The sequence below is a fragment of the Triturus cristatus genome, chromosome 4_2, assembly GCF_964204655.1.
Source record: "Triturus cristatus chromosome 4_2, aTriCri1.1, whole genome shotgun sequence".
Taxonomy (NCBI): domain Eukaryota; kingdom Metazoa; phylum Chordata; class Amphibia; order Caudata; family Salamandridae; genus Triturus; species Triturus cristatus.
This window is the reverse complement of record NC_140586.1, coordinates 707,728,116-707,744,672: the sequence shown is the minus strand read 5'-3', so window position 1 is coordinate 707,744,672 and position 16,557 is coordinate 707,728,116. Positions and strand designations below refer to the sequence as shown.

Genomic DNA, 16,557 nt, shown 5'->3' with positions numbered 1-16,557 from the left:
CCACTAGGCAGTGTAAATGGGATTATGGTTCAATCTGGATGCTTAAATGTTGCTATGCTTCAACTGAACTAATTAGACCGCCAACACAACCAAACTCAATGATTTGTGACAGGAAATGTAAGGACTAGATACGGTTTCCGTAATAACCTGCAGTACAGTGATCAACCTAAGCCCACAACACTCAAAGAAGGTGAACTCAAGCATTTGCGGCAGACGAACCGATTGCGTTTACAACCGTTTTTAGGAAGGTGCGGAAGATTTCGAATGCGGACGTCACCCACTCCAGTCTGTGGAAAGCGTTTTGAACTTAGGGAGGGTAAAGCGATTCCAGGGAGGGTAAAGCGATTCCAGGGAGGGTAACAGTCGCTCTCTGGACGAGCGCAAGCTTAGAGATACACCTACATTTAAATGTTTGCAAGCGAGTGACTAGGAAACCGCATTCTGTTGCGCTCTCCTGAGTAACGGAGCACACTAATGCCACAAGCCCAGGCTCAAAAATTCATATTTGCCCCAGCTGTTTAGTCTGCACAATGTTTGCAGGCTGCCTTAAATTGGGTCGGGGCGGTACCCTAGTGTCTCGTCCAAGGAGGGGGCGGGGGTTGTGGTAGTGAGGCCGACACATCTAGTAGAGGGAGGGGTGGCGGGAGGATTTGGGGATCATCATGACGCACCTTAGGAGTAGAGTTTACAGCTCACCTGTGGAGAAGTGTGTAGTGGGTAGGTCAGCTGGCAGGTACCGTGGCAGGAGAAAGAGTCACCCAACACGGAGTTGAAGTCATCTGAGGAAGAGGGCGAGTCTGCCCTAATCGTCGAACAACAGCCTAGAAAAATGAAAAGTGCTAGAGGAGCACATACAGCAGCCATCTTATCCGTCTCTGTGTTTGTTGTTACTGTGTTGATGATATAGACTTCCGCGTAGACATAAATGACGGCAGTGGCGCAGGAAGGGCTCCAGTATGTGTGAAGGAGGCGACCATGTTTGAGTTTGCATGTTGAGGCTCATAGAAAAACGTTAAACAACAGAAAAGTTGTGAAGATGAAGTAATTACCAATGTTAATTAAAAAAGTAGTGCTTCAATACATTGTTATGTTTAAAACATTTTATTGATCAATTTGTTTGCGGGCAGTTACTTTTGATAATGTGTGCAGGGGTTAATGTAAAAAAGTTAAGCTCTATTTTCAGGGCATTTTTTGTGCATGTTCAGAGAATCGGAATAGTACATTTTCACTTATTAGGGTTTCAATTTGTGACCAACTATATCCGCCAGTCTTACCCAAGGACTGAAAAATGGCAACGCGTGTTTGCTGAACGGATTGACTGATGAGTTTATGCTGGTGCAACTGCATTATTTGATTGTCTTCTTTAGTCGGCGAAATCTGGCCGTGCTGTTTTATTGAGCCAAGCGTTCCGAATAAGCATCGGTTCTGACACTGGACAAATATTGTAAGGGAAGCCTTGATTTTAACGATGGATAAATTTGTAATTCGAAAATCGAAGAGTGACCCTAACCAAGAAAAGCGTGAACCAAGAGGAAAGGTGTACAGACAAGCAACCATAGAATCCCTAAAGGTATGGAGCTAATATTGAAAAAAGAAATACGTAGAAAATTACTATTTGTCCCTAGCGGGCATGCTATTACACAGCTGCCAGGAGTATAATTCCTCAAGCCAGACCTCGCTGTCTTTTTTGTGAACGGCACTGTGCATGCTGGAATCGTTCGGTTAATACTTAACAAGCATTTACAATGTAATGGTCTCGGCAATATTATAGGTAGAGCTATTGGTATTGCTCATTATTTTTTAATTATTTTTGTATCCCTAAATACATGGCATTGTCATTTCTATTGGCATTAGCTTTTTTTTTGCATATGTGATACCTATTGCATTAGCAGAGAGAGAGTGAGTTAGTGAGATACAGAGAGAGAGTGAGGTATTGAAATAGAGAGTGAAGTAGTGAGAGAGAGTGAGGTAGATAGAGAGTGAGGTAGATAGAGTGTGAGGTAGTGAGATAGAGAGTGAGGTAGATAGAGAGTGAGGTAGTGAGATAGAGAGAGTGAGGTAGTGAAAGAGTGAGGTAGTGAGGGAGAGGGATGTTGTGAGGTAGTAATATATAAGCATAGAGTGATGTGATGTAGTGAGATAGAGAGAGAGGTAATGAAAGAGAGAGTGAAAGTGAGATAGAGAGTGATTGAGGTAGTGAGTGAGAGAGAGTGAAGTTGTGAGGTTGTGAGCTAGAGAGTGAGGTAGTGATGTTTTGAGAGAGAGAAGTTGTGAGATAGTGAGGTAGTGAGATAGAGTGGAGTAGTGAGGTAGAGAGAGTTATGTAGTGAGAGAGAGTGAGGTAGTGAAACAGTGATGTAGTGAGGGAGAGGGATGTTGTGAGGTAGTGAGATGTAAGCAGAGTATGTATAGTATGCATATGTTAAAAAAAAAATTGTAACATTAGGCACCAATCACTCTCAAGTAAGACCTAAAGAGGCAGCAGCAGCCCCGTGCCGTCGTGTAGGCTCTGGCTGTAAATCAAGGTCTATTTTGACATTCTATTTCAGGGCGGAGCGCGCGGCTCGGCCTGCACCGCCGCTGTTCACCCCACGCATGACCTGATTACCCCATAGTCTACTGGCACGCTTGGCTTTTCTGCAGTGTCAGCCATTAGACATGTTATGTTGAGATTTGCAAGTGTCAGAATATAAAAGAAAAAAACTGAGACTGGATGAAATGCTCGAGTGGCGAAGTTGACAGTGCGCTCGTAAGTTTTCCGGGGGTTAGGATATTTTACAAAAGTGCCACTGTCCGCGGGAATAAAGGTGGGAACGCAAGTGGGACACAGCCGCCCTCGTATCCTCCCTGGGGCCCGGGTGACGCCGCCACACATACACACGCCATCCACACCCAAGCGCCACCGAGCACGCCTACAGGTCACGTGCTCCGCTCCCATAGGAGAGAGGCGCCAGAGAAGCCCTCAACGGCAGGTGGGAAGGTGACTGGGGTCAACAAACTTCGAAAGGGGGGGGGAGAATCTTTTTTTCTATGTTGCCCCACGTCTCTGGATCTCGCTCTCCTGTGCCTTACGTAAGTGGCCTAACTTGCTTAAAATCAGAAAACTATTAAAAACAGAGCTTATTAAAGATTGAGCGCCCTCACGACTTCCTCGCTTCTATCCGCTGCTAGCGCGGAGATACCCCTGCCGGGGTGATTCCAGCGCTTTATAAATTCCTCATTCATTTTTAGTAGAAGTACCAAGGAAGGAAACACAGTCTGCTCTATACACCCACTTCAGCAGCAAATCGCTAAAGCTTAGTTATTAAGACGTTTTGCATTGGTTCAATGAATGGTGAGTGAACTGAAAACAATCATTGGTAAAGGCAATAGGTCTCGGTTAAATGATTTAGGAAGCAAGAAGGAGCAGAAAAAGGATGGTCGAAGAAAGCCAATGATTTAAAGGGGCGGATCACAAGCCTGTCCAAAATGCTTACTATACAATCTAACATCTCCTTAAGAAGTCCCAGCTAGTCACCGGTGCCTTTATGAGATTGAAATTATTACTCAAAACGAGCCGACGCTGTATGCCGACCTGGCGATAGTAAACCGAGTTAATGTATTTAAATAGAAGGGCCACATAATGGTCACTTAAGGGGCCGACAACCTTTCGTCCTTCGTCCCAATGATGTCAAAACCTACATCACCGCGCAAGCGCATGTCACCAACATGGAGTCCCACCTCCTTCACCGTCACGAAGACAGAGCACCATTTACCGGGCCAATGCATTATGGGGCATGATCGGGTCGGCTCGCGCGCTATGTACACGTTACACAACTCGATTCGGTGATAAGGGTAACACGCTCACCTCCTGCGCTACCGCCGCTGGCTCCTGCTCCACGGCTGCCGCCGCTCGTCCTCCTCTTTGTCCTGGGCATGTCCGGCGCGCTGTGCCGTGCCCGGTGCCTGGCAGAGATCAGCCGATAGACGAACACTTTTTACTAAACCGCCTTTCGGGTATAAGATTCAAGTCCCCTAACGATAGAGGCGAGCAACGGCGGGCAGAACAGAAGCGGGACCAGGAGAAGCCGATGAGAGCCTGTGAACGAAAACGATGCATCTTCCCTCTGAAAACCTAGGGCTGAAGGCGAGCTAAGCACGCGCGGGGATCTTTATAACCACCGGCTGTGGACGCCATAGGAGAGAGGCGCCAGAGAAGCACTCAACGGCAGACAAGCCCTGGGGTCATGGAGGGCGCGCACGCGACCCCTGCGAAAGTAAGGGGCCAAGCAGCCACCCACCCAGAGAAAGGGAAAGTTGCGGACAGAGATCTAAAATAATTAACAAATGCGTCCGGACGCCGGGACACCACCGACTTTCTCCGAGGCGAAGCAGAAATGCCTCAGAGAAAGGCAGCGGCGTTTCCGGATTCGGGGGCGTGTTTTTCTGTTCTCTCCTCTTGCCATTGGCTGGAGGAGATAATTAGAAAAGTTGCAAAAAACACGCCCCGAATCCGAAAAGGACGGGGCCTGTTCGGAGTGACGGATCTCTTCTCCAATGGCTGGCCAGCATTCAAGAGGCCAGCCAATGGAGAAGAGGGGCGGGTTCAAGCCCCTCTTCTCCAAGTCATTATATCTCGCGAGCGAGACTGCGCAAGCGCAGCCTTCGCTAGCCGAGACCTAAAAAGGTAAAATTCCTAGTCTCCGAAAGCAAGGGTCATTGTTGGCTAAATTTGTCACTTTTGCCAAAATATTCCTGGATGGGAGTTAGACTAGAACAGAGGTTCTTTCGTTTTTTGCTACTGTGGCAAACCTTAAATCACTACTCCGAACCATGGACCCTCGCATAAGTAATTTCGATGATTTGAACAATAAACAGTTCACAAAAATACAGAAACCAGTATGCATCAAACAAATACGCTCATTATGAAATATCTCATGTAATTCATGTAGTGTTCTGGCCAATATAACACACCATGGACAAGTGGAGCGTGTGTAATTAACTTTATTACTCCGGAGCGCCGGGACACATCCAACCGCCGCTCTGCCTTGCGGCTATCTGGCGCGAAGCCGCGCCTATTCCCGGCATGCCCCTGGGCGCGCTCTGAACACTAGAGCGCGTCGCTACATATCTCCCCCCTTTAGCCCCTTCACCACAAGGCCACTAGCTGACCTAAACTTTTACAGTCTTACTTGCTTTGTGTGTCAAAGTCCTCAAACCTTCTCGGCATCCTGATCACTCTGCCCGATCTCGTACAGTTCTGTTCTTGCAATTGAGTCGGTCTTTGGCCCCCTGTCAAGCGTTCACCATCTGCTCCCGACTCTCCTCGCATCTCTCCTTCCTTTGCTTTGGCCCCCCCGTTCATGGGGTACCCTTGTCTAGTCGTTTCTCCTTCTCTGCTTCCACCTGGGGCTGCCCTTGCTCTCTGTTCTCTGGACTTCCATCTATCTCCGGCTCACTTCCTTCTTCCGTAATCAGTGCCCTTCTGTCCTCCGGATCTTCCCACTTCATGATTTTGTTGCACTTCGCCATCCTGTCTTGCGACCATATCTTCCCGTCACTCAACAGAGCCGACCTGGCGTAGGGTTCTACCACCTGCAATTGTGGGCTGAATTTACTGTCTCCTTTCCTCCTCATCGTAGCTTGTTTCACTCTTACCCACTCTCCCTTCTCTAGGGTTACTTCCTTGACGTTGCGTCGTTTGTTATAGTACTCAGTGTACAGGGCTTGCGCCTTGTCCAAGTTGCGCCTTACCACTGCGGGCGACCATCTGCTTTGCACCAGGAGTTGTTTCCACGCCCCCGTAGGATCTTGAACGGGCTGTACCCGGTGTTGGTCGGGGTGATGCGATACGCCCACAGCATATGTTGGAGCTCCTTTTCCCAGTTGAGTCCTGCACTTATCGCCGCTTGTACCGACCCCATAATCACTCGATTAAATCTTTCTGCGAGGCCATTCCCTGCTGGGTGGTATATTGGCGTGTGTTTGACCTCTATCCCATTTCTGGTCATGAATGCGTTCCATCTCGCTGATACGAATTGTGGGCCGTTGTCACAAGTTATCACTTTTGGGATTCCTTCCCTCAGGAATGTGGTCGTGAGGAATGCTAATACTGCCTCAGTGTCTGCCATTGCGCATACTTCCACCTCCGGCCATTTAGAGTACCTGTCCACTAATACTATGGCGTATTTGGACACCCCTTCTGCCTTCAGGATTGGACCCAGTATGTCCACGGACAGCATTTCCCACGGGCTAGACAGCCCCGTGAATTTTCCCAGTGGCGGGCGTAGTAATATGTGTTTTGTCTGCTCTACTGCACTGTTCGCACATCCTGACATGTCTCTCCAGTTGCCCATCCATCCCTGGCCACCAATATGCCTGCTTCGCTCTCGCCTTGGTCTTCATGACCCCAAGATGTCCTTTGTGTAGAATTGTTAGGAGATGGCTCACCAGGGATTGCGGCGGGACTACTTTATCCCCTCTCAGTAGGAACACTGGATTGTCTCCAATGGATAGTTCCTCCCGAACTTCCCAGTATTTCCTCAGCTCACTGTTGAGGTGTTTCTTGTCAGGCCATCCATGGGTCACGTAACTTTTCACTGCTCCTAGGGTCTCGTCTGCTGCGTACGCTTCTTCCCACTCTTGTGCGCTGACTGCTCCTTCATGGTCTTGGGTGATTGCTACCATGTATTCCTCCCAATCTGAGGATTCTTGGTCTTCTGCTGGCTCCATTGCGGCAGCTCTGCTAAAAAAGTCAGCTACCTTGTTCTTGGATCCCGGGAGGTACTCCACGTCGTACACATAATCCAGGAGCCTCAGGGTCATCTTCGCGATGCGGGGGGTTGCATGCGCATGTCCGCTTGAGGTCAGGACTTTCACCAGTGGTTTGTGGTCGGTGTGGAGCAGAAACTTCGAGCCCCACAGAAACTGTCTGAACCGTTCCATTGCCCAGACGGTTGCCAGCATCTCTTTCTCTATAACGCTGTATTTCACTTCGTTGGCTGCTAAGGATCGCGAGGCAAAACTGACAGTGGTGATGTCTCCACTCCGGGATTTTTGCATTACATTAACTCTGCCCCCAGGCCTTTGTCGCTGGCGTCGGTGGTTAGTATGGATAATGCATCTTGGTCGAACCCCTCCAGGGGAACTGCTGTGCAGATGTCCTGTTTTATCTTCTCAAATTCTTCTTGCTCCTCGTGTGTCCATTTGAAGGCGTTCTTTTCTTTCAGAAGCTGCCTCAAGTGGTGCGTTTTGGTTGCGAAGTGAGGGACGAATTTACTGTAGAACTCCGCCATGCCTAAGAAGGACCGAACATCTTCCTTCCTTGTTGGTGTTGGTGCTTCTTTGATGGCAGCCATGTTCGCTCGCTTCGGTTCTATGCCTCACCAGCTGATTTCGTGGCCCAGGTATGTCACTGATCCCACTCCAAATCTACACTTTTCCCATTCCGCCGTGAGTCCATTTTGAGCTAATATCGCCAATACTGTGTGCAATTTCTCGTCGGGATCTTCCTTTGATTTCCCCATGATGAGGATGTCGTCTTGGAAGTACTGAACTCCTTCCACCTTCTGGAACAGCCGATGCATGAGTTTTTGGAATACCGCGGCAGCTGATGCTAGGCCGAACGGCATCCGGAGAAACTTGTAACAGCCAAAAGGCGTGATGAATGAGGTCAGGTGGTTGCATGTGGCATGCAGTGCGATTTGGTGATAAGCAGAGGTGAGATCTATTGTTGAGAACCACTTGACCCCTTTCGTTTTCGCCAACATCTCGTTTATCCGGGGCAACGGGAACTTGTCCACCAAGATGTTCTTGTTGAGTTCCCTCACGTCCACACACAGGCGTACCTTCCCATTGGGTTTCTGGGCGACCACCAGTGGCGCGAGCCATTCCACACTCTCGATCGCTTCTATGACTCCGTTTCTCTCCAGTCGTCGCAATTCTTCTTGGACCGCTTCTCTGCTTCTGAAGTAGATGTTGCGAGCTTTGTGGCTTACTGGATTTGCCCCGGCCTTGAGGTGTATTCTGTGCGTGAATTTCATCATCCGTCCTATAGTTCCCTTGAATACTTCTGGATATTCCGTCTTCCATTTGCTTTCTCCATGCGCTTGTTTTGCGTCAATCATTAGTACTTGCGTGGTCCCGCCAGGGTTGAGTTGTATCCCTAAATTTCCTTGGTCCATCCATCCTATTACGGAAGGTCCCTTCTCTGCCACGTACAGTTTTCCCTCCGCTCTTCGTCCTTTGAACTCGAATCGTAGCCTTCGGTACCCCACCATGGGTATGGGTTCTCCGGTGAACGTGACTGGGTGGATGTCTGTGGGTAGTCGCTCCTCCCCTACTCTGGGTCTGAACTCGTTTTCCCATATGGTCCTTTGAATAATTGTGTATGGGAAGCCGGAATCCGCCACCATGTCCACTTGTACGCCGCCGATCTCCATCTGTAGCGCTGGTTTCTTGGATCGCGTGCAATTTACTCCCAACACCTGGTTGTCGATGCACAGGACTTCATCTTCTTCGTTTCCCTCTTCCTGGGTTTCATCCTCACCCTCTGTTTCCTGGGCAACGTACTTCACCTCTGTCCTGCTGAGCTTGCGCCGGCACACTTTTTCGTAGTGCCCCATTATTCCACAGTAGGAGCATTTGGCTCGGAATGTGGGATATGCTTTGTCATTGCTGGCATGTGTTTGGCTACCGCATCTGTAGCACGTGTGTTTGCTCTCTCCTTGCGGTCTTTGGGTTCTCGTGGCCTTCTGAGGGTATTTTCTCTGGTACGTCGTGTTGGTCGGTACATGCTGCCTTGGAGTTTCTAGTCTGTTTTTGTCAGATATCCTACAGACCGGTGTTCTGTCGCCACTCTCTTTTCTAGCCGCTTCTGCGCACCTTTTAGATAGTTCTGCCTTCTTCACTAGCGCCACCACCTCCTTCAGCGGGGCATCGCCGTTGACCCACAGCTTCTCCTGTATGGCCGTGTTGGATGTGTGCATTATGATCTGGTCTCTGATGAGTTCGTCATGCAGGGTGCCGAATCTACACGTCACCGCCAACTTCCGTAAGGCTGATACGTACTCATCTATCGACTCTCCACTACTTTGTTTTCTTTGGAAGAAGTTGCATCTATCTATGGCCGTGCACACCACTGGGCGGTAGTGTGAGTCTAGATCTTCCAGCACATGTTGGAACACTTCTGTGTCGTCCGCAGGTCTTGTCGCCTTCACTAGGCTGTCGTACACCCTGATGCCCTCCGGGCCTAGGTTGTGTAGTAGTATTTTCTTTTTCCTTGAACTGGAGAACTCCCCTTCACCTTCTTCTTCTAAGGCCTCGAGATAGTTCAAGAAATACCGCTTCCAATCTTCCCAGGGCATCGCCGGTTCACCTCTCTTTGGTAGGAAGGGGACCAGGTTGGTGAGGGACGTCGCCTGCGCACACATCCTGCCCCTGTCGCGTTGGACCAAGCTATGTCTGTCGTCTGTCTCCGGTGGGCTCCCTGGAGCCTGCCTCTCGCCTGATCTGCTGGCTTGTGCTGGTGAGAGGCTTCCTTGCCCTCTTCGCGATGACCCTGGAGTCGCCAGTTCTGTTTCTCCCCTTTTTCTTGCTGGCCGCAGGTCACTTCCTCTGGCGCGCACCCGTCGCTCTGCGTTGGACTGCCGCGCTCTCCTGCTCCCACGTGTCGCTTTGCGTGCAACTCTGTGAGTCTTGGCTTGGTTCGGTGGAAGGTGGCTCTTTCCGGGCGTCGCCCCCTATGGGTGTCCTGCCTCTTCTATGGTGATGCCTGGGACCCTTCCCTTCTGGCCTAGGCCTCTGGTGTGTGCGTGGCTTCCCGCTTGGTTCCCACCTCTATGGAGTCCCTGGCCTCGCTTGCTGGTGCTCCTAGTGCTCACCTGTGGCCTGAGGTGGTGCTGGGGACTGCGCTGGACTTCTCTGCTCTGTCTATGTGCCCATGGTGAGGATGCTCCGCTGCCGCGCCCGGGGTGTTGCCAGGTTCTGTGTGTCTGGGTCGTAGTTGCTCCTAAATATTCCTCTGTAGAGCCAATACCATTCTCGTCGCCATTTTTGTAGTGTTCTGGCCAATATAACACACCATGGACAAGTGGAGCGTGTGTAATTAACTTTATTACTCCCGAGCGCCGGGACACATCCAACCGCCGCTCTGCCTCGCGGCTATCTGGTGCGAAGCTGCGCCTATTCCCGGCATGCCCCTGGGCACGCTCTGAACACTAGAGCGCGTCGCCACAATTCATACTAAAAAACATGCATGTGTTGAGGAGAAAACGAGTCATGACCTGTGATATAAGAGCATGGGGATTTTTTCCATTAAGATGGGGAAATAATTGAGGTCAGGCATCTTCAGAATGAGCCAGGTGTGGAAATAAAGTATGTATAAATGGATCATTTGATCAAAAAATCAAAGGAGGGAGTAAAGAGGAAAAAGGTAGAATCGTCCTCCTCTTGATACTGTTATCCAACATAGGGATTCTACCATGTATTATGTGAATATATATGCACCCATGTGTGTGCTGCTATTTTTATTTTTATTTGAAGTGTTTAGTCATACGTGAAAAATGGTGCAAAAGGTTCAGAGCTCCTTCTCTCAATTTGTGGGAAGGGCAATGTCTCAAAAAATTGTAAAATACCCCTCACACACTGAAACCTGATTCAGTGTCATGCTTCATCATTGGGGTCTTCCCGCCCCTCTACGGGACGGGGCGTGCTACGACTTAACGTAGACGCAGGAGCACTTTATTCAGTGATTGGTGAGTATGTGTAGTGCGTGGGATCGTGAAAAAAAATGTGAGATGGTTAAAAATTCTCTGGCTAGTGGAACGAAAATACTTTATTGTCTTCCCTGGCTGAGAATAGTAAAAGTGGGGAGGTGTAGATGATGTACTATAATGAGTCACCTCCTACAAGGTCGACATGTTTCAGAAGCCATTCCCTTGGCTTTCTTCCTCAGGACCAAAAAACCGATCCCTGTTACACCTCAATGGGTAATAGAATAAATGTACATATGCCTGATAGTCACAATGCTGGAAGGAGCGCAATCACCAAAGGAAGTACCTTCTCGTGGCTCGTCGGAACCTGACGAGCCACGAGAAAGTACTTCCTTTGGTGATCGCGCTCCTTCCAGCATTGTCTATTTGAAGGCGCCCTACACCGCTCGTGTGAGCTCATGGAACGATAACGATAAAATTCTAAAGTTCTTAAGATATACAAGTGGTATATTTTTCAACTCCCATAACAGGGAACAAAGGACAGTGTTTGTGACTATCAGGCATATGTACATTTATTCTATCACCCATTGAGGTGTAACAGGGATCGTTTTTTTGGTCCTGAGGAAGAAAGACAAGGGGATGGCTTCTGAAACATGTCAACCTTGTAGGAGGTGACTCATTATAGTACACCATCTACACCTCCCCACTTTTACTATTCTCAGCCAGGGAAGACAATAACGTATTTTCGTTCCACTAGCCAGAGAATTTTTAACCATCTCACATTTTCTTTTCACGATCCCACGCACTACACATACTCACCAATCACTGAATAAAGTGCTCCTCCGTCTACGTAAGTTGTAGCACGCCCGTCCCATAGAGGGGCGGGAAGACCCCAATGATGAAGCATGACACTGAATCAGGTGTGTGTGAGGGGGATTTTACCATTTTTTGAAACATTGCCCGTCCCGCAAATTGAGAGAAGGAGCTCTGATCCTTTTGCACCATTTTTCACGTATGACTAAACACTTCAAATAAAAATAGTAGCACACACATGGGTGCATGTATATTTACATAATACATGGTAGAATCCCTATGTTGGATAAATGGATCATTTGCCATCCATATGAAGACCAGCCTTCTCTTGGTTAGTGGTTATTTTAATTGTAGGTATTTCCATATTTGATTTTTTTTAAATATAGACACACTTCTACTACTGCAGTTCAGAAACCTTTTTGAGAAAGCGCACAGTTGCAGCTCTTCATCCCCCTAAAACCCATTTCACTCCTGGGTATAACTGCAGTAAATTTATATAAATTCTAGTCCGTGAGGTACAGTTGACACAGTGTACTGACCTTGCGCTGTGTTGTCCTTTTTGTGTTTTTTTTTACTTGTGTGTAATATAAGTGTTAGTCTATGAGATACAGTGGACACGGTCTACTGACATTGTGCTGTATTGTCCTTTTTATGTGTTTTACTTGTGTGCAATACATATTGTATACATAATTAATGTGGATTATTTATGTTTGACTTTACTTAAATCCAGTTTGGCACCGGTTGAAGGTTGGGACTAGAGCAAGGGTAAACATCTAGGTAATGGCTTGAGTCAGGATCATCGTTAAGCTAATGTCTGGGTAACGAGAAGGGTAAAGTATCAGACATGCATCAAGATTAGGATTTGCTGCATGGTCAGGTTAGTGAAAGTGCATGTTAGTAGTAGGGTCCAGGTTTATGGCTACCATTGTTTTCTCGGTTGGTGTTATAAAAGATCAGAGTTCATGTCAGATCAGTAGTTTTGGTAAAGTCACTGTTGGTTAGTGGTAGGGTCCAGTTGGATGAGATACAAGGTGTGGGTGAGTTAAGAGTTAGGTCAGGATTTGGATTAGTATGAGAGTGTGGTGTAAAAATTGGGGTTACGCCTAGGGATAGCTGTCCAAGTATTTATAGAAATGTTATTACAATATACACATCATTTAAAAATAAATTACTTTTGTACACCCACCTTCTTTAGAGGGTTCGAGCATATTGATTTATCCAGCCCAATTTTTACAGTGTTTTCCTGAAATTGTTTTGAAATTTAAAAGAAAACCGTTTGATTTATAAAGCTACGTGCAAAAACAAAAATAACCTTTATACTGCATTCTGTCATCTGTTAGAACCTGTTACCTCCTCTACAAAGCCCATTACATAAACAGACAAGTATAATCTGGCAATTTTGAGCTGGGTAAGAGCTTGCTACCATTGTTGCATTTTATACAACAAAACAATATGTCTCATGTAAAACAAAGTTTTTTTTTACTTTTAGGCCTTGCAAAGCAGGGAGGCAAGCAAGGAATGAAGTTAGATGAACCATGTCTAATTAAAGAGTATGCTAGATCAGAATGTAAAGTTGCCATAAAAGAATGCACATTGAAGATTTATCAGATATTCAAGGCAATACGGTGTAAAAATGAATATACTTTGTTATTTACTAAGTGACCTTTTGTTTTGCATCTGTTACCGATTGAAAATGCAATACAGACAAAAAAGATAGAGAAAATGCTGGTAAATTTGAATTGATGACGTTTAATATCTATTCTCTGATTATGGTCATTTCGTCTAAAATCTATTGTGTGCCAAGAACACTGAGAGTGAGGTTTTTGTCTGAATGACAACATTTAAAGGGAAAAATGATGACTCAGAGAATTGGGCCTCCAATAAAAGTGCAAAACCTCTAGAAGGTGTTGCAGATTGTTGGTCTGATCTATGATAAACTATATACAATAGTGTATTGCACCCAGCTAATCATAAGACTACATGCAAGAGCATAGTGTGCAGTTTGTATCATGCTCAGTACTCCCCTTTTCTGAACAGAGGAAAAGGAGAAGTACTTGTCATATTTATTCAGCAGATGTTGTTTGAATCTACAGTACAAGTAATCTAACCCACAGCTCATGCTTACACCATACAATGGGCCCATACACTCTTGTATCCAGTTAGCATTTGCAATTTGGTAATACCTCCTTCTTGAAACATTGAAAGGGTGTGGTAGATCACTAAGGTGAATCGTGATATTTTTCTTTCATGGCCACATACTGTTCTTGGTGCAAATTTCTCTAATTGCTGCTTTGGCTTTTATAATGTCTCCTGCTTGCTGCCCCCACCACCCTGCCTGCGTCACAACTCATGATCTTGTACTGGCTGGTCACCATCCTCCCCACCCTTATTACACAGATTACATAATACACTTGCTTTTCCTGCTTTCATTAATCGCATGTTGGATAAGCACACACTTCGCCGCCCTGCAATAATAGTAAGGGATAAGGATTTAATGAATTTTACCTCTACATAAATATTGAGACTTTGTCTGGCGTTAAGGATTATTGGTCTAAACTTGCTCCTATATTTAATTTTCGTCTTTTTAGGATCTGGAGGTTCACATTGTGGACAGAGATATGTATATGGGGTATTCAGGCTGGAAAGTGTGAGCTGACATTTGCAGGTTTTAGTCTCCCAAAATATGACTCCTTTGGGTTCTGAGTATATCAGCACATACACGAGTCCTGACATGCCATGTGTTGCTCAGTGAATGTTTTATTTCTATATGTTTCCATTTTTTTAGAGAGTTGTGGTTATTGAGGATATCAGACGTTGGAAATGCATTCTGGAACATCCTGGGCAAGAACTTGAAAAACTACTTGAAACGTTAGAGGAACTCAAGAAGAAAATACCCTCAAAAGAGGTGTTAAGTTCAACAAAAATAGGTACTGATGCAGAATGACAATGTGCATATTACACTTTTTCAGCGGGTGCAGGGTGTCTGTTCCTTTATGTAATTTATATTTTTTATTTTGGAAATGCTTTGTATTTGGCTACACCACCAATTAAGTGCTAACTGAACCATTGTTGCATACTTCTACAGAGAGAATGTGCATTTTATAACGAAGAACTCAGGTGAACCCGTGGTAATTGTCTGTCATGAACTTGTAGACCTAAGTTCCAGTCCTGGGTTCTACAGGTGACTAAATTCCAGGTGAATTGTATTTGTCTTCTTGTCCTTCTGTTGCCTTATCTGTCACAATTGACAGCACTAAGAAATATCAAGTTCTATGTTAAACAAGTATTGAGCAAACCAATATGTCTGGCTTTTGTGCAAGTGAATGTACAGTTTAATGGGTAGATGAGTATATGCAGAGCTCCGATTAACCTTTCAGGAACGAAAGCCCTAAAATTCCATGCCTAAAAATGCCATAGCTATTCCATTTGCAGATAATACGAGTGGGCTATCTGTAGATGGTCACCCTGAATTCTCAATGTTGTAAGAGTTTGGGTGGAATCTTGGGGCAGGTGGTGGTGATGTTCACACATTTAGTAGCTGTTTCCATAACCCTGTGCTGCTTTGTACCCTTCCTCCTCGTTCACACAATACAGTTTTCATCTATCTCCTTCTCTTAACCACCACCAGTCCTCTCACTGCACTTTCCGTCCTATACTATTGTCCTTTCAGGAGGACAGTGTTACTGAGATCATTGTTAGACTCCTAATTTGACCTTATGAGGAGGGGGCAAAGTTTTCTCAATCTCATACTGTAGGTGAATTGGTCAAGAAAGGATGTAGACATTCTGGTGGCACCTTTTGATGTGCTGCCACCACTGTGAGTCTGTTGAGTCAGATGTGTTCTACTAAAGTGAATGTGGCTGAGAGATCATGTAGATTGTCCCACATAGTTTTAGGTAGAAGCCTACCAGACAGCAGAGCTGCCCGGTTTGCTTATGACTTCTTGTGGGCATTCTGAAAGCTTTCCTTGGAATGCATTTTACCCATTCCTTGCTATTGGCTTTGTGATTTGTAACTCACAGTTGCTTGCTTTCTATTTACTGGTTTTATTTGCTTTAGGCTGTCCAGCATGAGTTTGTCCCCCCTGAGCATTCCTCGTTTACTGTATCCTTCCGAGTACTCGCTTTCGTAAACAGGCTTTTAAATCTTGTTCTCATCTTGTCACATTTACTGTGCATTCAAAGAGAGAGAGATCAAATGTCAGGATCGGTCTTCCGAGGGAGCATGGTGTTCACTTTTCTTTCTCTGACTTCAAAGTGAGAATATTTATGTGACAATTCTGCTGAGTACTCATGTGAGAAAAGAGTGATGTTAATTTTTCTAACACACAACAAAAATGAACTGTGCTGATGTTTCTGAATATATCAGAAATAGGAAAGTGCAAACGAAGCACATTGGTTTTGTAATTCTGAAGTTTGGTGGAAACAAACATTTGAATGCGACTAAAACAGAAAAACACACCAGGTGATGACATTTGCACATATTATATTGTTTATGTACAGTAAAACTGTATGTAGGTGCAAATGTAATGGTCATTGCGATTGTAAATGTTTTGTCTGCAATGGCTGTGCCCTACCACACCATGCATACTCCAAATTACGCCACTCCACTCTATGTCCTGCCACTTTACGCCACTCCACTCCATTCTATGCCATTCCTCTCGACTGTACTCTACACCATGCCACTCAACTTCACAACCCGCCACTCAGTCCACAACACACCACTCTACTGTATGCCCCTCTAATCTATGTCCCTCCACTCCATTCTACACCACTCCAATGTACCCTACTCAATCCCACTCCACTCCAGTCTACCCAATCCACCCACTCCACTCTACCCTAGTCCACTTCACTACAATTTACCTCACTCCAATCTACCCCAATCCACCGACCCCATTGTACACCACTCAAATCTAGCCCATGCCAGTCTACCCTACTCCAATCTACCCCAATCTATCACACTCCATTCTAAACCAATCTACCCCACTGTACCCCACTCCAGTCTACACCAATATACTCCACTACGATCCAATCTACCTCACTCCACTAGAGTC

General features: G+C 46.2%; 2 protein-coding genes across 2 annotated transcripts in view; one reads left to right on the top strand and one right to left on the bottom strand.

Moving 5' to 3' along the window:
- TMEM59 (transmembrane protein 59) overlaps window positions 1-900 on the bottom strand; it is a 141,280-nt gene extending 140,380 nt beyond the window's left edge. Inside the window, exon 1 of the mRNA XM_085602573.1 lies at window positions 697-900. Within this exon, the coding sequence (XP_085458699.1) occupies window positions 697-864 (168 nt within the window). The 5' untranslated portion in view covers window positions 865-900. The remainder of the gene's footprint in view (window positions 1-696) is intronic.
- Window positions 901-1,273: 373 nt separating this feature from the next.
- Window positions 1,274-16,557, top strand: part of TCEANC2 (transcription elongation factor A N-terminal and central domain containing 2) — a 106,384-nt gene continuing 91,100 nt past the window's right edge. Inside the window, exons 1-2 of the mRNA XM_085602572.1 lie at window positions 1,274-1,570; window positions 14,290-14,431. Coding sequence (XP_085458698.1) covers window positions 1,469-1,570; window positions 14,290-14,431 — 244 coding nt within the window. The 5' untranslated portion in view covers window positions 1,274-1,468. The remainder of the gene's footprint in view (window positions 1,571-14,289; window positions 14,432-16,557) is intronic.